Source organism: Saimiri boliviensis, chromosome 15 (genome assembly GCF_048565385.1).
Source record: "Saimiri boliviensis isolate mSaiBol1 chromosome 15, mSaiBol1.pri, whole genome shotgun sequence".
Lineage (NCBI taxonomy): Eukaryota > Metazoa > Chordata > Mammalia > Primates > Cebidae > Saimiri > Saimiri boliviensis.
Window position 1 is genome coordinate 35772874 of NC_133463.1, and position 22628 is coordinate 35795501.

General features: G+C 37.5%; 1 protein-coding gene across 3 annotated transcripts in view; it reads right to left on the reverse strand.

Annotated features, from left to right (window-relative positions):
* Positions 1–22628, reverse strand: part of NECAB1 (N-terminal EF-hand calcium binding protein 1) — a 263262-nt gene that overhangs the window by 17942 nt on the left and 222692 nt on the right. For 2 of the 3 annotated variants that reach the window (XM_074386885.1, XM_003940515.4), the window contains 4 exons: positions 20557–20693; positions 11883–12004; positions 9232–9308; positions 3196–3249 (listed from right to left, as the gene is read on the reverse strand). In XM_074386885.1, coding sequence (XP_074242986.1) covers positions 3196–3249; positions 9232–9308; positions 11883–12004; positions 20557–20693 — 390 coding nt within the window. Of the gene's footprint in view, positions 1–3195; positions 3250–3849; positions 8337–9231; positions 9309–11882; positions 12005–20556; positions 20694–22628 lie in introns of those variants that run through there. The other variant, XM_074386886.1, reaches the window with a different exon arrangement.

Consider the following 22628-nt stretch of genomic DNA (forward strand, 5'->3'; position numbering starts at 1 on the left):
GTGGAACAAACACATTAAAGATATTTTTGCTCTTAGCCATTGACTAATCTTAGAATCCCCTTAATAAACTTCATTTATTCCAGAAGAGGATTTGAGGTGGCCCTGGAAACTCAACAGCACTGCACAATTGTTAGCTGCTCTTTCATCTGTCTCCTTCACCCTGTCCTCTTTTTCCTTCCTTCCTTCTCCTTCAAGAGCAGGGATATAAAGTAAAAAGAATTAGCTTCATTTTTCCTATGTGGCCTTTAACAAGTTGCTTAGTCCTTTCTCAGGTTGACTCTTGATACCTAAAATTAGAACAATGGTACTTATATTAGAGTTTTGGAGAGGATTAAATAGAATAGTGTATATAAGGATCCTTCCCATGAAAGGTACTCAATAAGTGTCACATGTCTTACTCTGGGGTGAGAAAAAAAAAAATAGACTTAAGAAATTATACCTAGACTCATCATTATATAATGACTCATTACCCAGAAAACTAGATATGGCACTTGCTAGGGTTCAGGACTTTTACTGTGTTCTCAGAGAAGCCTGCCAGACGATCTGCTCTGCTCTCGTAGGGAATCTCATGAAACAATCATCCATTCATCCACAACCCTGCTAGCAAACAGCAGTTCTACTTTACAGGCTAGAAATCCAGAAAACACTAGGGCTGAAAATGTCAGAGCATGCTGATGAGCATAGGTCTGGGGTTGAACTGCAGGGGTTCAGCTATGGTAGGTAAACTCCTTTAAACCTTGATTTCTTCATCAACAAAATGAGTCTGAGGCTAGCACTGTCTCATCTGGCTATTGTGAGAATTAAGTGAGTTATGTGTGTATTTAGTACAACACTTGGCACAAAGCAAAGGATCAGTAAAGATTAGTATTTCAAAAACCAAGTGTAATACAAATTTATTCTTTGCTTTCTGTCATAGAATTTATTTTTCCAAGTTTTCATGTATTCACTAATGAAAAAGGAAAAATACCTCTCTACTTGATGAATTATAAAACTGGTTTTGGGCATCAGGATAAATAATTTAACACATGGTAGGATAGAGTTATGAGCACTAGCTCTGAAATAACAGTGAAAAATAATTTTAGTCATTCTGAACATAGGAGGTTTTATAGGAACTTATAGTAATGCACTTACTACCATTAATACAAAATACAACTATGTAACATTAAGATATTTAATGACAAATATCTTATTGTTACTTCTGAAAAGACAAACCAGTTTAAATCTTTACTATATGTCTATTTCCAAAGAGCATAATTGTTATAACTCTATATATGGCTGGAAATAGGGAATATCCTTTCCTGCTTTCAAATATTGAGAGCTGAATGACCTTGTGCAGTTTTATTTGTTCCAAGTACTTCTATGCACTACTGAATTAGTAATGTTGTGTATGTTGATCTTTTAAAATTGGCATTAGCATTGGTGGCTCAGGGACCTGAAAATGGAATAGCTGCCTCCTTTCACAAACAATCCTTAGAGAATTTTTCTTTCTCATAGCCAGAGAGAAAAAATAATCTCACATTAGAAAATTATTTAAGAATAGACAACTATCTCTCATAACATTAGAAAAGTTATATTTGTTTTTCCTTTGACTGGAGTATAGTTTTTCCTATATGCAAACTTATGAGAAGATAACAGATGCATGATCACAAGGTTAATTCCTGTTGCCCCTGGGACTGCACAAACCCACTATTCTTAGTATATATGCACAACACCCCTCACCTCTCACTTTCCCATGAAAGCCTACTATTTTAAAATTTTGGGTTTTTGATGAATTAACATAGATTACAGCCCTGTCTCTGGAGGGATAAAAACACTAGACATGCAGTGACAGATACACCTTATCAGAGGAAAGTATTCATAACTACAAGATTCTAACAGTAGCAGCCACGATTAAGCTTTTCTGAGAATCCCACAAAGCTTCCTCTGAATAATCCCTCTGGATTATGAATTTGGACAGATAGGCAGGAGCCTTATATACAGGTGGGTCTCACCTTTCTCTATCATGTAGTCAGTGCACATTCAGAGATGAAAGGTTATTTCCTATCTTTGTTTCATATAAATGTGACTGTTTCTTCAACATCTGCAAAGTATATAATACACTTAAAGTATTAAAAATGATTTTTCTCCTAGTTACTCAAGATTTTAAAATCCAAATTTCCACTAAATATAAATGTAAACATCCAGTTTCCTGAAACAGAATGTGCTATATGTATTTGCCTCAACATAAGGGTAAATAATAAAGTATGGTATGTAATGCTTTTAATTATTTACTAACTTCTTTTTGTTGCATTTTAATGTACCTTTTAGTATCCCTTTGTCCATTTTCCTTCTGTTTCAAAAAGTGCTGCCACTCTGAATGGACGTCTTATACCTAGGGATACAAATGTTCCCTTTTCTCTAAAAATCTATTTATTCTTTGAAAAATTATTTCTGAGCATTTTCAGTTTACCCAGCCCTAGGATAAATGCTGGAAATACAATAATGAACAGAACCTGGTTTCAACTCAGGTATATCCGTATTCAAAATCGCAGGGTTTACAAAATGTGTTTATGATACAACTTAAATGTTGCCCTTCTCTATCAGTCATATTCCTTCAATTATTCAATAATTCATTGATTTATACATGTATACAATGTTCATTTTGCACCTATTACATGCCAAGTACTGTCATAAAAGTTGTGAACTAGTTATTAGGTTTACACAAATCACAATGAAGAAGACACTACTTAACCATATAAAATGAAATACGACTAGTTTTTTGATTTTTCGTTAAGATAATGACTAATTTTTAAAGAAATTATGTTTTTAAAGAATATATATATATATATATATATATATATATATATATATTTTTTTTTTTTTTTTTTTTTGAGACAGAGTTTCGCTCTTGTTACCCAGGCTGGAGTGCAATGGTGCGATCTCGGCTCACCGCAACCTCTGCCTCCTGGGTTCAGGCAATTCTCCTGCCTCAGCCTCCTGAGTAGCTGGGATTACAGGCACGTGCCACCATGCCCAGCTAATTTTTTGTATTTTTAGTAGAGACGGGGTTTCACCATGTTGACCAGGATGGTCTCGATCTCTCGACCTCGTGATCCACCCGCCTCGGCCTCCCAAAGTGCTGGGATTACAGGCTTGAGCCACCGCGCCCGGCCAAGAATATATTTCTAATATTTTTACCTGATAAAAAATACTTACAGATTTAGTATTCCCTTCAATAATTTCTTCTTCCAGTGGTTCAAGTTTGAGGTCCTTCAATAAGAGAAATGTCAGAAAAAAACAAAAATTACATCATTTTAAAAAATGCCATATATTCAAATCATAGTTCTTTCATGGCTAATAATGAACCAAAAGAACCTCATTATTTGAAAGATTAAATAATTATGATTTTTAAAAACTAAGCTGTTCTGATAAAGACTCTGTACTCGTTTATCAATTGTAAGAAGCTGTTTTAGATGTGTTTGATGTATTGCATTAAATTTACTTCCTGGATGCTATTAGAGAGCAAAGTGGAAGAGATACATTAAAGCAGGGAGCAAAAGGATAGGAAAGCAAACAAAAGAACAGGAAAAAGTTAGAATGACTAAGCTAATGATTTATTTTACTATGAATATTGCCACATTTCTACATTTCTTGGGACATTATTATGAACATTAGTCTATTATTACAATACATTCACACCTTAGTGCTGATTTTCTTTATTAAATAGAAAGTAAATTTATTTTATTTTTAAAGATGGGGTTTCACCATGATGGCCAGGCTGGTCTTGAACTCTTGACCTCAGGTGATCCACCCACCTCAGCCTCCCAAAGTGCTAGGTTTACAGGCGTGAGCCACTGCACCCGGCTGAAAGTAAATTAAAGAGTAATGAAAATACAATTAATATTTGCTAAAAGTGAATAACTCTTATAAAGATCTTGAAGTCTTAAAAAAATTTTTTTTATTTCCATAGGTTTTTGGTGAACAGGAGGTATTTGGTTACAGAAGTAAGTTCTTGAGTGGTGGTTTGTGAGATTTTGGTGCACCCATCACCCAAGCACTATACACCGAACCCAATTTGGAGTCTTTTATCCCTCCCCTCCCTCCCAACCTTTTCTCCTGAGTCCCCAAAGTCTATTGTGTCATTCTTATGCCTTTCCATCCTCATAGATTAGCGCCCACTTATGAGTGAGAACATACAGTGTTTGGTTTACCATTCCTGAGTTACTTCACTTGGAATAATAATCTCCAGTCCCATCCAGGTTACTGCAAAGGCCATTAATTCATTCCTTTTTATGACTGAGTAGTATTCCATCACATATATATACCATAATTTATCTACTCATTGATTGATGGGCATTTGAATTGGTTCCATATTTTTGCAATTGCAAATTGTGCTGCTATAAACATGTGTTTGAAAGTATCTTTTTTGTATAATTATTTCTTTTCCTCTAGGTAGATACCCAGTAGTGGCATTGCTGGATCAAACAGTGGTTTTACTTTTAGTTCATTAAGGAATTTCCACACTATTTTCCATAGTAGTTTTACTAGTTTACATTCCCACCAGCAGTGTAGAAGTATGCCCTGTTAACCACTTCCATACCAACATCTATTATTTTTTTATTATGGCTATTCTTGCAGGAATTAGGTAGTATCACATTATGGTTTTGAATTACATTTCCCTGATCATTGGTGATGCTGAGCATTTTTTCATGTTTGTAAGCCCTTTGTATATCTTCTTTTGAGAATTAAGACCTTAATGTCTCCTGTGATGACCAATGAATAATGTTAATGTCCCCAGTGAAACCAAGTGCTTCATCTCTCAGAACTTCTTTCTGTGAGGATTATGTAGAATAACTCTTCAAATAGATAAGAAGTGAAAATTGTAAAAAGCCAGACTATCTGAAATAACATATGCCTGTTAATAATAGAGCTATGTCATTCTAGCTGTGCTGTTCTCTTGTGGTGGAACTTTTGGCAAGGTATTTAACTTCTGTGGAATTCACTTTCCCTGCTTTGCTGTAAATTCTGTATCTCTATAGCTTTACATAGCTGGCTTCTTGTTTTTCACATCTCACCTTATTAGACTATCATCTTATTAAAGAGACCTTCTCAGACCACTCATTTGGAGTATTCAACCACCTATCTGCATTATATTGCTCTATTTTTTCTTTACAGCACTTTCCATTATCTGAAATTATCTTGTTTCATAGATTTGTTTTCTTGTCTGTCTCTTCAAAGACCAAGGATATTCTTTTGATCACTGCTGTATTTCCACTGCTGGAATAGTACCTGATGCACATTAAGTACTCAATAAATGTTAAATAAATGACTGACTGAATGAATGCCCTGTCTGAATCATAGTTTTTCCATGAAGGCAAAATTATATGTAATGCATATAGATGTGAACTGAAAACTAAAAAGTACTCCACAGGTAGAAACTGTAACCTAGTAATCTCTTTGACCGCTATTTCCCTGACACTAACTAAGGTACAATTTGCAGTTCTACATTCCATGATCTGAGATACGGAAGACTTAAAACAAGTTGTATGAGTATTACATCCTGAATTATATCCTTTCAAATGAGAATGTCCTGTGATCTGATGATACACTGAGGACTTAATAAAGAATGAAGAGTTTTCATTGTTGTCCTTGTTATTTTGTTAAACATTAAAGGTATTTTGTTTTGTTTTGAGACTGAGTTTCACTCTTTTGCCCAGGCTGGAGTGAAGTGGCACTATTTTGGCTCACTACAACCTCTACCTCCTGGGTAAGAGTGATTCTCCTGCCTCAGCCTCCCAAGTAGATGGGATTACAGGCATGTGCCACCACGCCCGGCTAATTTTTGTATTTTTAGTAAAGAGACAGTTTCACCGTGGTGGCCAGGCTGGCCTTGAACTCCTGACCTCAGATGATCTACTTGCCTCGGATTACAGTGCTAGGATTACAGACATGAGCCACTGCACCCGGCCATTAAAGGTATTTTCTACAGGGATTAAACAAAACACAAGACATAACTCAGTATATCCCCGTTAACACTTACGGAGTCTGAAATGGATACGAGGAATATCTGAAGAAACTTATAGAAATTGCTGTGTTATATTCCCCTGCATGCATGGAATAGGGCTTGGTTTCATTGCAGGAAGAATTTATCATAAATACTTAATAGAGAGAAAACGTATGTTCCACTGCAGGTACACTTCCTTTTAATGGGAAGATCAAACCTAGTGTTAACAACTACAGGAGACAAGGTACTTAGCAGTGAAATGACGTGCACTCAGCCACTGTTTGGCAATTGGGTAGCTTTTCCTCTAAAAACTTCATCAGCACGGTGCAGAATAAGTTGTAGAAAACTGAACTTGCACTGCTTCTCCATTCATTAAGACAGCTCACACTGAGCTCCACACAGCTGGAGCGCCATGCTGAAAACCATCACATTGTACTTTTAGCAAACCTCTTAGATACTGTCCTCAAAATGAAACCCTTTTATAGGAAGGGAGGCAGAAAAAAGTCTAGGATAAAAAGAAATGTGACAAAACTTTGATTTAAAGTTAGAAAAAATGCATGAACTAAGTTTGAGCCATTCCTTTAAAAAGAACTATAAAATTTTCAGATATCAAATAAAGACAGTTTTGTCTAAAATTTCAAAACCACTTTGAAAAGAGGTATTTGTGTTCTTTAAATGAAAATGAACTTGTTTAACAACTAAATCCTTATGTTTTAATAAGCTTTAGTTTTCGAGTAGAGGTCCTGGATTTGACCTTCCAATATTGGAAAACTGATTTTCACAGCCACTATTTTTCCTACAAATCTTTTAGTTTCAGCACACCTATCAATAAAATAAGAAAGGAGGAAAGTTGATTTGCATAAAGCTAGTAGTTGAGGTACTTGCTTCAGTAAGCGGTCAACATAAATTTAACAAATAAAGACACCATTGCAGAGGGACAACAACTCTGCAGGGTTGTTTCCCCTTGACATGGCTGTTCTTGCACAGAATCTCCCTTTTCAGAGACCTTACCCATCCTCAGGACTTGAGGAAAGAAATCACAACTTGAGGGTTCATCTTTGTGGAGATAAGTCTAAAGACCTAAACCTGTTGGCCTGACTTCCCTTCTACTAACATCTAACTAGGTATTTCTGCCTAAGTGTTCCACTGCACCTTCAAATTCACACATCAAAAAAAAACTAGTTCACCTTCTCACCTTATCTCACAGATTATCTCTCACGTGTTTCTTCCTTTTCTCTTAATGCTATGATTAGTTGTTTCGGAAACACAGGCTCCTATCCTCAGATTCTTATTTGAGCTCCCCCTGTCCTTAACCCATTCAATAGTGCTATTAATTTCACTTCAATTATTTCAAATCTACCATTTTCTTCTCACTTATCAGCTTAATACAGGCCCATCTCTTATCATACCTGACTTCACTGAGTTCACTTGCACAAATCTGCTCTTCAATGCCATCGTCTGAGCTGGCTGTAGTGTCTCTGAGCCTCATTTTTCTTGTTTTAATCCATTTTTCATTTGTTTTCATTCACTTTGCATCTTGCTGCCCAATTTCCTATCTAAAGGATTTTTTTGGTTTGTCACTTACCTGTAAAAAATAATAAATGCCTTCTGTTGTTTCCTGGACCAAGTCCAAATTCCTTAGACTATTCTTTGAGGCTGTCCATAAGCTGGCCCTCTTCTGTCCATAAACCTCATTTGTTATGATTTCCCTACATGAAAGACTCTTAACCAGGCTGATCTACTGAACCTTGCTCATGCCATCACCTTACCTGAATGCCCTTTCCAGCTGCCCTCTATTTGCTAAAATTTTACTTCTCCATAGCAAATTTTAGTTTCCTTGTTTGTTAGCTGATCAGCGTTTATTCCAACTTTAATGACAATATTTTCTTTTCATTGAATTGTTTCTTCTTCCTTCTATACTGTGTTCTGGGATTGTTATCAAGACTTTTTCCCCTCCCATATCTAGGAGGTCAGCAATGCAACCCTACCATGACCAACCAGACTCTTCTTTTGGGAAGCAGAATTTTGAATAGAAAGCCAGCAGACTGGAAATGGCAGGAACTGATTTATTCCAGTGGAGATAACTTGAGAGACTGTTGAGTATTTCTTGCTATCTAGTTCTCTAGGGTTATCTTGTCTCCTGACTTTTCGTAATTCAGATCTTTGGACTATCTGTTGATTCTGTGAGTGCTTCCATATTCTTCCAGAAAACTCTTCTTTTTTTTTTAATTAGAGAAATGATTTCTGTTGTTTGCAATAACATTTTTAATTAAGTCACCATTTTTAAAGCCCCATTTGAACTCTTCCTGTCACACAAAGTTCTTCCTGAGCACTCCAGGTCACAGTGATCAACCTATGAGGTGAACACGGAGAGATTTTGACATTTGCTCCATTCTTTTAGCATGTCTTGGTTAGTCACCAAATATTTACTGACCATCAATGATGAATCTCATTCTGTGCTACCATCTATTTTTTAAAAAAAATCTGTTAACTCTCTCTCTCTTTAGGAGTATAGCTTGGTTGCATAAGTAGATAATGGTTTTCTTCAAAGTCAGTGCTGCCACAAACATAAATGTTTCTTCCTTGGTGCCTGGCATGTGCAGAACACATTTTCTTACTGATTGACAAAGGTTGTCTCTTCCATGTAAGATGTTTAAGGAGACTATCACTATAATATCAGGACTATTTGGTACTAACTAAATAAATAAAAATACAATAACTAAGAACATAAAATATAGTTCTAAAGAACTCTTCATCACATTCTAACTTGCTTGCTTAGATAGTTTTAATACCAAAACCATCAGTTAATGTGCTAATTTCCAGAAGTTGGGTGTGGAATCTCATCTTTTGGTAGATAGCACTGCCATTTTCCTGAATTAATTTGAAAGATTCCCAAGACTTCAACCATCTTATACCTAAGAACTGTTATTAGCATCATTCAAGCACACTGTCACCTAGTTCATTTGAAAACCTAAGAGCCAGGCAGTGCGGTAGATTTACGTAACTCTCAACTCCACATCCTATTTTAAATATAATGGGGGTGGGAGGTTGGAGGAGAATTAATGTAAGCTTCTGTATTTAACAACAACAACAACAAAACCTAAATTACCAAACAGCCATTCATAGAATCATTGCAATCCTGGCTGGTATTCTATGTATGGGGCAGCCATGGATAAGAAGCAATGAGGAATATTGGGTCAGAATATCTTGATAACTGGAAGAAAGAATAACGAAAATAAAGCACCTACCTTCTTTTCCAGTCTATCAATTAATTTCTGGAGTCTGTTTATCTGGGTCATCCACTGGTTGTCTTCTTCTAATAAGCCTGGGGTTGGGGGAATCATGAGGGCAATATGTTAAACTTTAGACAGAGGAGAAATGCTTGGTTTTCTCAGAGCTTTTCTTCAACCCTGAAGGAAGGATGCAGTGTCACTGGTCATTTTTTTAAATGTATTCATGAGCGCTTTCTAAGTTATTGATTTCCATAGATCCATGCATCCCAGGGGTTCACTTCCACAGGCCTGTTTTTTATGTAATTGCCTGTCTGGCCTTTACAAAGATCCTGCTGAGATCTTTGAAAAGATCTCTGAAAAGATCCTGCTGAGCCTTTTATAAAACCCCATAATGTAGTTGGTTTTCTTTTGCAAATATGAAAGCATCAATCAACAATTCTAAACTTACTTGGAGGGGAGTGGCAAGAGCCTGTGAAACCATACCCCTGACCATGGCAAGGTGTAAACTGCTATAATCAAAAAGAAGCATAAGGGCAAGATAGTCGCTCCTTTCCCAGGAACTAACTTGAGTATACATACATGGCTCTATAATCATGGCACAGTGGTTACAAGTACAGGCTGGAGCCTGTTGATTTATAGTCACATATAATGATATATACATACATTTGTATACGTAGGTATGTTTTGTGTGTGTGTGTGTGTGTGTGTGTGTATGTATTTAGTACCACGTTAAACATTATAGAAGTTCTGCTACTACTATTGTTTTTATTAACATTATTATGCAAAGAGAAGAGTTATGGGTCTGAGCCCATGCACAAACATCCTGGCATATTTGTGTATACTGATTGAAGCTTAAAAAAATGTTTTTATAGGCATTTGCTGAAATAGTATTGTTTAATATTTCTTGAAATCAGGATGTGACTGAATTCAAGACTATAAAGCCTTGCATTAGCTTTGAATGCAATAAAGACAAGACCTAAATTATGAAGGGACAATGATGTCCTCAGAATTTACGTCTCCACCTGTCTTCTTGGAGGAATCACCTTTCAAAGCCCACCAAATTATGATGTAAAAATGACCATTGGCACTGCTGCAAAGAAGTGTCCAAAAAAAAAAAGAAAGAAAGAAAGAAAAGAAAGGAGCTGAGTAGAGAAAATATTATACATATGTTAATAAAGTTTATGTTTTTAAAATTTTAATACAGTATTTTTAATCTGGGTTATTCCCAAAATAATTTAAGGTTGCTGTCACATCAAAGACCCAAGGAAAGATATTTTGTTCTATTTTCTAAACGGCTAAAATGGAAAGAACAATCTATATTTTGTTTCAGGAGCTTAGCATTATTATTTTCTAGTTTCTTGTGGTAGATTGTATTATTTTTCCTAATTCTTCACTTTCTTCATGCTATGGAAGTATCTGCATATACCCTTGCACCACAACTTTGCAGTATCTCCTATTATAATGGATGAAGCATGTTTCCCTCCCCATTGTTTCTGTGCTTGACATGTGACTCATTTGGCCAATGGAGAGGTAGCAGACAAGATGCACACAGTACATGAAACATGTACTTTTAATATGCATGTATAATTCTGGGCTGGCTGCTTGTGCTTCTGACATCCACCAGGAGAAGAAAATGTTCCAGTTGTTGCTTATTCCAGAAGGAGGCTACATGAGAAGTGGAGCTGAAAAGCTACATACAGCCTGGAACCACATTCAGCTGAAATTGCCCAAATCACCAACCATAGACTCATGAGAGAGAAAAACAAGTATCTACAAGTGTAACCATCAAGATTTTAAAAGTCGCATCACAATAAAAATGGGCTAATACTTCCTATGACCTTGGACAAATCATTTAAGTTTCCAGGCTTGTTTCCTTACCTGTGAAATGGAGAAATAGGGAAATTAACATCTACCTTATAAGGTGTCAACATAAAATAGGGCTTTATTCATGAAAATGCTCTGAAATCTTTCAAGTACAATTGGTAAAAAATAGGATGTAGTTTATACCTTGATTTTCTGAACATTAGATATTTAAAAACTCATTTGTGTTAAAATGACATATTCAAGTGACATGTATATATGCATGCTTTATAAAAATTACTCAAATATTTAGCAACATGAGTTTGCACATTTCAAATCGATTTTAAAATGGTTATAAATGACACAGTTAGAATTTAATAACCTAACAGTTATATGCATGGTTTAGCCCAATAAATCCAACATCACATTACAAACTTCAAAAACACCAGCTATGACTAATCCTATCATGAGAACAAGGATCCTTTTCCTAAATGAACTTATGATATGTTTAGGGAGTCTTGGAGATCTAGAGGATATTTGTAGAGCCCCTTTATTTCAAGATGATGGGGAGTCAGTCATACAGAACTCATATCTTTTAGATATTAGTGGATGGAGATACTGGATGGAGATTCCCTATTTACCATCTCTTTCCAGGCAGAATTGTTAGGATTCTAACAGTGCTGATGGTTAGGCTCACCACCCTAGTTCTGCATACCCTTCGCTCTTCACTGCTTCTGTCTCGAACTTACCTGGTATAAGGAAAGTGTTCCATTACTATTGTCTTATGTGTTGTTTGTTAAAATAATCAATTGGAAAATGCAAGATAAATTGACGTTGACAAAGAAAAACAATGAAGGGTAAGTTACCTTGACCACTGACATTAAATTGAGGGCTGTTTGGGGAGAAGCTGTTGTGTCTCTGGACTCGGCGGCTTGATCGTTTTCCAGGCCATTGAATTGACAGGACTTCTGGCTTGGCTGGCCCTTGCCTTGAATAACAGATATAACATTTAACCTTAATGTTAGTGCTTCAGTCTTTTCCCTCTTCCCTCAAGGAACAGATCTTCATGCGTCAGTCACAAAGGTTTTCTAGTGCAGTGAAATAAAAACTTATGAGAATGACTGCTTGTAAACACTCTAGAAACCCAACATGATTTGGTACTACAGTATGTGAACCTAAGGAAGAGAATTCTGAGCTTATTTTATTCTTAAAACTTTGAGTAAAAATTGTAATTTAAGGTGGACTTTTTTCCTTCGTTGGTCAACTTTCAATGGAAAAACATTTATGTATATGAAACTATTGTATTTTGTTTAGTTTGTAAACACGGAGTTTTGTTCTATAATTCAGTTTTTAAATTTGGATCAAAACTATACATCCATATATTTATAACAGTTAAATAATTCTATAAATCTTATTTCAACAAATAGGAGCTCCCTCCTTTCACTCCCATATCATATTTCCACTCCTCTTTCAAAAAGGCACACTTTTTAGCAGGCATTTACTTTCATATCAATATATATTATGATATGAAAGTTATATATGTTAAAGTATATGTTATATACAGTATGTTATGTACTATGTACAGTACATGTTATATATTGATATGAAAGTAAATACCTGCTAAATTATCAGTATATAAGCTGCTTAAGTTGCTATGCCTTTAATTTTTAGTTTTAGGCTTTATCTATTAAATATGCAGTATGGAAAGCTCAGGCCAATGATATACAAATGGAAATGCTTTAAGGAATTTCCAGGAAGGATGCTTAAAGGTACAGATTCAGCTAGAAGGGAACCCTTTTGTCTTTCCTTAACCTTCTTTCCACGTTGAAATATGAACATAGTAGCTGGATCTCCAACAAACACCTTGGAGTATGAGGCAAACTTGAGAATAGTTTGTTATATTAATATGTACTTAATATGTGAAGAAGAAAGTCTATGATAAATCTGTAAGGACATGATACTTAAGCTGCCTCAAACAAGATTTCTTTATAGGAGATATAATCTTTTCTGTGTAAGATATAATCCTTCTGTGTTTAAGACAAACCTAAGATTAATTTACTCATTATCTATCAGCTTCATTATCTATCAGCTAGGGAAGATTCCTTTAGCATTTCTCCTGTGTTGGATGACCTCTAATAGATACCCCTTTACTAGATTTCATTTTTTTTTCTTAGTTGACACCTTTGTTTTGGTGGAAAAATATCCCCTAATTGCTTCATAAGAAATGGTGCCTGGCCAAGTGTGGTGGCTCATGCCTGTAATCCCAGCACTTCAGGAAGCCAAGGTGGGCAGATCACAAGGTCAGGCGTTGGAGACAAGCTTAGCCAATATGGACTCTTCTAAAAATACAAAAATTAGCCAGGCTTGGTAGTAGGCACCTGGTAGTCCCAGCTACTCAGGAGGCTGAGACAGGAGAATCTCTTGAACCTGGGAGACAGAGGTTGCAGTGAGCCAAGATCGCACCACTGCACTGCACCCTGGGCGACAGAGCAAGACTTCATCTCAAAATAAAATAAAAAAAAAAAAAAAAAAAAGAAAGAAATGGTGCATAACGAAAGGTAAAATTCTTGAAACATTGCATGAATAAATATCTACTTTACTTTGTTGATGTTTTTATGGAATACAGATTTCTAGATTGCCAATTGTTTTGAAAAATTTGCTCCATTGTGTTCTATCTCGCAGAGTCACTAGTGAAAAATCCAATGTTTTCTTATTTGCATACTGCTTGGTTTTTCTCTCTGGGAGTTTTTAGACACTTGTCTTTGTTTCCCATATTGTGAAACTTCATAATGGCATGGTTTTGTGTTGGCTTTTATTAGCATTATAATGAGCTCTTGGTCTGTTCTATCAAGCTGGACACATATGTTCCAATTCTGACAATTTTTCTTAAATTCTTCCTTTGATAATTTTTCTGATTTGTTTTCTTTCTGGAATTGCTATTTTACAAACAGTAGACCTCTTGGACTGACCCTCTAGTTTTCTTATTTCTTATATTTCAGCTCTTTGTGGAGATTTCTTTACACTTTTATATCTAATCCTTCCTCAGAGAATGTAATTTTTACAATTATAATTTCTAAGATCTCTTTTGTGTGCTTTGAATATTATTTATAAAGCATTCTATCCTTAATTCATAAATGCCATTATCTTCCCTTACATTTCTGAAGGTACTGAAAACTTCCTTTTGAAAGTTTTTGCTTGCTCTCTGACTATTTGTTTGTTCCAAGTTTCTTTTCCTGTGTTTGATTTGTCCTTTTGGTTGACTTCACACATTTTAGGAGGAGGAACTACGAGGCTGACTGGAATCTGTGTGTGTGTGTGTGTCAGGGATTGCCAGCTTGCAGTCTTCACTGTACAGTGGCGTGGCTGGGCCTGTTCTTCAGGGTACCCTGACTATTGGCATTAAGTCTTTTCTCTGGGATTAATCAGATCCCTCAACGAAGCATGCCCCAACTGGTTGGGGGGAGGGGGGGATGTGAGCTTCATTGTTAGTACTCTGGAAGTACAATATATGAAGGGGATTTCGCATCTCACTCTTCAACATGGAGACCTTAACTTTGTGTCTCCTTTGTTAGTATTGTACCCTATCATTTGTGCCAGGTATACATCTGCTCACCTTCTCCAGAGAGCTTATCTCTGGGGTTCTTCACTATATAGGAGCCATCACTATGTAACACTGGGTGGAGCTTCCAACAATATATCAGCCCTACCTTCACCCTCATTATCAGTTCCCCATGGTACAGCCAAGTCTGGAGCTTTTCTGAGGTTTTGTGATAACAAATATATCACATCTTGGCTTCTTACATTGCCTGCTTCAGTTTCAGCTTTCTCAGAGCTTTTAAATCAACTTCCACTAGAGTCACCTTCTCTCCAGGTTCCAAGTTTCTGTCCCTTTGGCTCTTCTTTTATTCTTATTTTTGTAGGTTAATGCCTCCTTTTGTCTAGGTACTTTTAATGTCATTTTTCGAAGAGTTTAGAGAGAGAGCAAAAGAAATCATATGTACTTTTAATGTCATTTTTAAAGGGTTTAGGGAGAGAGCAAAAGAAATCATGTATGTTTAATCTTCAATCTTTAACTAAATCTTCCTATGAATTTTTCTATGGTATAAAAAAAATTTAAGTTTTTGGATGGCCATGGTGGCTCACACCTGTAATCCCAGCAATTTGAGAGGCTGAGGCAGGCAGATCATCTGAGGTCAGGTGTTCAAGACCAACTTGGCCAACATGGTGAAACCCTGTCTCTACTAAAAATACAAAAATGAGCTGGGTGTGGTGGCAGGTGCTTGTAATTCTTGCTACTTGGGAGGTTGAGGCAGGAGCATCGCTTGAACCTGGGAGGCGGAGGTTGCAGTGAGTGGAGGTTGCAGTGAGCACTCCAGCCTTGGGAACAGAGTGAGACTCCGTTTCAAAAAAAATAAAAAATCCAAGATTTTAGCACATTTGGTGGTCAGGGGAGTAGATGATTGGAGCAATCCTTCTGTATGTTCAAGCTAAGGAAATGTAAGGTGTCTAAACTTTTATAACCACCTATATGTGAAATCAAAGCTCTTCCTTCTATAATAGACAACCATCAAAAGGAGAAAAATAACTTTCAAGTCAAGAAGGAGTTAATTACATCCCTGAGTATAGAAGAACTTTGGAAAATAGAGCAAACTTGCCGATTCCATTATAAAAAGGAAATCCACATATAATGAAAACTGTGTTCCCAGAATTTTAGTTTGTGAGGAATAGAGGTTTATGTAAGAAAAAAGGGAACCCCTAGGAGGAAACTTCCATATGACATGATTATTATTCTTTCCATTAGCTATTAGGTACTTTCTGAAGACATGGAATTAATATAATTCACATTAAATCAGTTTGCCAGGGCAGATACAAAGACTGTTGTAGAATGCTATCTGAAAATTTCCCCTCCGTGGCATTCCAGCTGTACACATCTCTCTCAAATAACCAATTTCACATGAATAGACACAGACATTTTGCCCAACATGGCATGTCTAACTCATCACTGCAGGATGAATGATACTCTCTGATTCTGCCCTGGGGCTGTTGGATGGAATAGATGACTTCCCTAAATTTGCTATATTCTAAGGAGTCTTTATATCCCTAGGTTTCACAAATATTAAATCCCAAAGTAATATTGATGCTGAAGAAAAAGCAAATTATCACAGTTCTGGAGATTTTAATGATATCTGCATGTTGCAACTCTTTTTTGTTTTGTTTTGTTTTGTTATGGAGTTTTGCTCTTGTTGCCCAGGCTAGAATGCAGTGGCACGATCTCAGCTCACTGCAACCTCTACCTCCTGGGTTCAAGCAATTCTCCTGCCTCAGCCTACTCAGTAGGTGGGATTACAGGCACCTGTCACCATGCCTGGCTAATTTTTAGTATTTTCAGTAGAAACAGGGTTTCATCATGTTGGTCAGGCTGGTCTTGAACTCTTGACCTCAACTGATCCACCCTTCTCAGCCTCCCAAAGTGTAGGTATTACAGTCATGAGCCACCATGCCTGGCCTGCAGGCTGCAACTCTTCACTGTGATAGACATCATAAAATCTTCCTATATGACATAAAAAACTGATGGATTAGCTGTATGCAGTGACTCACACCTGTAATCCCAGCACTTTGGGAGGCCGAGGTGGGTGGATCACCTGAGATCAGAAGTTCGAGACCAGCCTGCCCAATACGGTGAAACCCCGTTTCTACTAAAAATACAAAAATTAGCTGGTTATGGTGGTGGGTGCATATAGTCCCAGCTACTCTGGAGGCTGAGACAGGAGAATTGCTTGAACCCAGGAGGCGGAAGTTGTAGTGAACTGAGATCGCGCGACTGCACTGCAGCCTGGGCAACAGAGTAAGACTTCATCTTAAAGCAAACAAAGAACTAATGAATTTTTGGATACACTGATTTGACCCATCCTCACTGAGCCTGCTCTTATTCCTCAAATCTGTACCACATACTATTGTTAGATGGATTTTTCTTGAATATTGTTTTCATTATGTTCTTTTGTTTACAACTGCCAATGACATTCTCTGACAGAATTAAATCTGAATGCATCTATCTAGCTTTTAAGATCTTTCTGAACCCCAGATGCCTGTTAGACTGCTTTCCTCACTGTCCTACATCCTCACCAACTGCTCCTCTGTAGCTGTCTTTTCACCTAGAATTCCTTTCATTCATTCACTTCATATGTTTACCATGCAGTTGGAGAAAGTAGAGGGGATTTATGCAAAGTCTCTACTATCTAAAAACTCGAAGTCTAGTGAAGGAGATAAACAAGGAAGGGGCTGAGATAAGTAGATATAAATACTACTATGAGAATACATGGTAGTGAAGTGGGAAATATAAATGTGCAGTGAGGCTTCCCAGAGCAAGTACTGTCTAATCAATGACCAAACAGACAAGGAGAAGTGAGCCAGATAGATATGGGTAACACGAGGTGGGTAGGACAGATCCCTCTAGAGAGAATCTCTTTCTGCCATTCAAATTCATCCTAAAGGTCCAATTCAAGTCTTATCTTCTGATCAGGCTTTTTCAGTGGTTTCTTGATTGACCTCACAGGAAATATATAGTTTTCCTTTCTATTTTTCCTCTCCTCCACCAAAAGTGAGGAGAGCACTGGTGAAGGTCCCAGGGTCTCCTCACTTTTGGTGGCCAGCTAATAATAGTGTTTGGAGAGGAGACAGAGCCCCTTTAGGTTTGGGCCTAATTCACATGTTAAGTCTGGTTCATCAGATGTTATGGGCATAAATCCATAGTGGCACCTTTTTTCTTTTCTTTTTTTTTTTTTTTTTTTTGAGTCAAAGTTTCCCTCTTGTTTCCAAGGTTGGAGTGCAATGGCACCATCTCGGCTCACCGCAACCTCTGCCTCCTGGGTTCAAGTGATTTGCCTCAGTCTCTGGAGTAGCAGAGATTACAGGCATGCGCCACCACACCTGGCTAATTTTGTATTTTTTAGTAGAGACAGGATTTCTCGATGTTGGTCAGGTTGGATTCGAACTCCTGACCTCAGCTGATCCGCCCACCTCAGCCTCTCAAAGTCCTGGGATTACGGGCATGAGCCACCAGGCCCAGTCTGATACCTTATTTTCTGCTTGGTTGTTTATGCATTTCTTTAGAAACCTCTCAGAGAGAGTATCCCAGATTTGGGGTGGGATTTGGTCATTCCTGGGTGCCTTAGTCAAATGCCATACAATAGCATCCCTTAAACTGCAGTCATACGTGTAACATTTCCCCTTATTTCAAGCTGTTTTTGAGTGAGAAATCCAGAAGTAAAAGGTTCATTAATCCTCTAGTGTCTTCTGCTTTCCTTAAAGTCTGTATTGTCATGCTCCTTCTCATTAAGCACAGCTGCTAGGCAGCTGCTGGAAGCAGCCACAAGAATTCAGGGCTAGCCTGTGGCCTAACACAAAGAACAGCTGTTCATTAAACATTCACTGCATGGTGGTAAACGCAGAGCACAGTTTGCAGGGGATGACTGCAGGAAAAAAACAAAAGTGCAGGTGAAGAAGGGGATCAGAGCATTTCTTCAAGCCTCTTCTCAGGTGGCAGATGACTGATTCTAAAAAGGGAGTTCCCATTTTATTTCCAGAAAGTCTAAACAAAAGAAACAATACAGGACGCCTTATTTTTCTCATTAGGAACGTTAAATCAATTTCATTGTGCTTCAAGACATTCAGTTATCCTCTGCTCAAAGCTAAAAAGATCAGTTTGCTTTTCTAAAGTGAATTGTTATACTTTGCCATTTGATATGGAATCACCCAATGCAGTGAAAATATGACGTTTATGATGTAAAGAATGCTTCACAGATCCATTGAAGAGTACTTCCCTGTGTTTATCAGCTGCATGGGCTCATTAGATCCTGGAATTACAGGCTTTTTTGTTAGACTTTGGTGGTGCACACTCATTTTGACATTGTAAACATGGTTGAAAATTCCAGTATTTTGGAGATGTCCTAATAATTATGTATCAGTTAATTTGTTCAGAAAAACTGGTCCTATGGGGTAGTCTCATATCAGCCTGTTCTGAAAACTTACTATTTGCTTCTCTGTAATTTAAGATGTAAAAGTTAGATAAAGCATGTCTATAAGTTTAAAGTAATGCATCAGCCAAAATATACCCCAGGAGCAAGAGTTTTGCAAGCTTCTCTAGCTTGCACGGTATAAGCAATGACAACTCAGAAAAATAATTGTTGGCTGGGATTACTTTGATGTCTTCCTTAAACATTTTTAGTTAGGTTTCTCTTAAGCATTCATGCTTTTATTTATATAGCTATTGCAATATGACCACTTGTTTTCTCAGTGATACATATGGTGGCACTGAATTTTGAAATAATTCCCATCATTCACTTTTCTCCATTTCCTGAAATAATTAGGCTTACTGAATTCTCAGGTCTCCCCAGTGTATCCAGGTTCATGTAGTCTGTAAGGAACTTTCCCATCATTTCCACATTTTCAAACTATAATAAATTAACAATGAAGGGGCTAAGATAAGTAGATCTAAATAGAGGGCACTGTGGAAATACATGGTAGGGAAGTGGGAGGTATGAATGAGCAGTGAAAGCTTCCCAGAGAAAGTACTGTCCAATCAGTGACCAGGCAACCAAGGAGAAGTCAGCCAGATGAGAGGTGGGTAACAGAAGGTGGGTGAGACGGATCCCACTAGAGAGACTCTCATTCTGCCATTCAAATTCAACCTAAATGTCCAATTCAAGTCTTGTCTTCCCATCAGGCTTTTGCACTGATCTCTTGATTTTGCAAGGCAAGCTTAAACAGAGAAACTCCACAAAATTAACTTCTCATCCTTCCATCCCTCTATCCATATTTAATCTTTTACTATTCTGAAAACCATTGGCAATATATTTCCTCTTCTCTATGGTATTTATTATCACTTTGTTCCTTGCAGCATAGTTTTTTAGTTATATAACAGACATAGTCCTCCTTAAGGATTCACATTATGTTAGATGTATCTTTATATTATTCATACTCTTTTAAAGTCTTCGCCATAAACTGAATTTGCTATTAAAATTTGTTGACTAGTCCAGACTTGGTGGCTCACACCTATAATCCCAGCACTTTGGGAGGTAGAGGCAGGATCACCTGAGGTTGGGAATTTAAGACCAGCCTGGCCAACACAGTGAAACCCTGTATCTACTAAAAAATACAATAAAGTAGCTGGGCCTGGTGGCCTATACCTGTAATCCCAGCTAATCAGGAGGCCTAAACACAAGAATCACTTGAACTGGGGAGGCAGAGCTTACAGTGAGCCAAGATCATGCCACTGCACTCCAGTCTGGGCGACAGAGTGAGACTCCATCTCTAAATAAATAAATAAAGTTGACTAAATGACTGACAGTAAAAGAAAAAAAATGGAATGATCTTTTTAGAGGCAAATAATAAGGTAAGCAACCAGTGGAGGTCACTGTCATTCTTTTAAAATGTATCAATTCTCATTTTTACTTTTCAGTGGTGTAAGTGCAATGCCTCTCAATTGTTTTTTCATGAACATAGAGTCACTAAACAGACATCAGATGAAAACGTTTAAGTTGCCTTTCTTGACGTGTTTGCTCCTCAGTAGTTTCCATGGCACATTCCAGGGAATTCTGGAGAGACTGCAGCTGATTCAGGGTCTCCTTCAATAAAAATCGAGTTACAAATTGTTCCAAATTGGAGGCTTCCTGGTAGTCCTAAGGGTGACAAAACAAATGCAATTAGAAGTATAGTAGAAAAAAAATACCCAGGAATGTCTTTTTTACCATGTATCCATCAATCCCAGATTGATCCTAGAGAGGAAGGGTGAAGAGAGGAGAAAAGATCTGTTGAGCCCTGGGAGCTACAGCATAGCTCTCATTCACCCACCAGGAGATGAATAAAAAAGGGGCAGAAATGACTGGAGTATCTCACCTCCCATTGTACTCGCCTCAAGATTAAGAAAAAGAGCAAAGCCAGCAGAGTTGCAAAATAGACATCTGTAGAAAAGAAAAAATAAATATCTGGGGGAAAAAAAAGATCAGAATGTGACCGACTCAGGGTTTGTTCTATGTTTCATTTGAATGTTGACCATGCCATCATATATTTTCTCTATAACCAACAAAGTACAGCCACGTTTCAGCAATTGGCTTAATTCACTCTTGATTTATTTATTATGCTTGATCCGTATTATGCTGAAGACAAAGAAAATTATGTGTAGTTATTTAAAATTCAGAAAGTGTTAGGCTTGGAATATTTAAACAGTTTACTAAATCTGCTTATGTCTGTCCCTCAGCAACTTTACCTAAGGGTTATTGATAACTAACTTCTAGGACAACACCTGAGCCACAAAAGCAGCATTCGCTGAATCAGCCCCCAGGTCTACACAGAGGTCACTGCAGACTTAGTAAGTGTACTTGCCAAGCTTACTCAAGGTACATGGGTGAGCTGTGAATGGTGCCACCTGCTGTGCTTATTTTTTAAAGCAGGCGTCCCCAAACTTTTTACACATGGGGCCAGTTCACTGTTCCTCAGACAGTTGGAGGGCCGCCACATACTGTGCTCCTCTCACTGACCACCAATGAAAGAGGTGCCCCTTCCTGAAGTGCGGCAAGGGGCCGGATAAATGGCCTCAGGGGGCCGCATGTGGCCCACGGGCCAGGCTGTAGTTTGGGGACACCTGTTTTAAAGTCTCAGGGAGAATCAACAAAGAAAACCAGGTTAGTGTGGAATAAGATGATGACAGGGCCACTCTTTCAGGTACTGTGACCAGCTGGTCAAATCTGATTTTCTAGAGTTTTGAGTGGGATGGTATATTCAAGTTCAGCCAAGGAAAAAATTTGCCTCTGTCCCTAAACGAAAATTTTTTTTATGACAGAAAACACAAAACACCAAAGGACTGATGGTGATAAGATAATACTACAAATCATGATGTTCTAAAGAAGATTAGGGCATAGTTATAAACCCAGACAAATAAGAGTTAGGTATCTAACCTTCCTGGTTCTCAGCTTTCCCACTTACAAATCACTAAGCAACTCTGGTGTACATTCCAACTCAAAAATATTCTGTGCTTCTATCAACTTTAATTTAGGAAGTATTGGACTATGGCCTCCTGATATAATTTACTTTGGATGTTTTTTAATAGAAGAATAAGGTAATAGCATAGAAAACCTCATTTCTTTCTCAATTTGAAATAGTAAAAGGTTTCAATCATCAGCCTCTTTTTAAACCCATTCATTACAGGTGAATTAATACTGAGTGTTAACTTGATTGGATTGAAGGATGCACAGTATTGTCCCTGGGTGTGTCTGTGAGGGTGCTGCCAAAGGAGATTAACATTTGAGTCAGTGGACTATGAGAGAGAGACCCACCCTCAATCTGGGTGGGCATCACCTAATCAGCTGCCAGCATGGCTAGAACAAAGCAGGCAGAAGAAGATGGAAGAGCAGACATGCTGCATCTTTTGGCCTTCATCTTTCTCCTGTGCTGGATGCTTCCTGCCCTTCAACATTAGACTCCAAGTTCTTCAGCTTTTGGACTCTTGGACTTAAATCAAGAGTTTGCCAGGAGCTGTGGGGCCTTAGGCCACAGACTGAAGGCTGGATTGTTGGCTTCCCTACTTTTGAAGTTTTGGGACTCAGACTAATCCACCA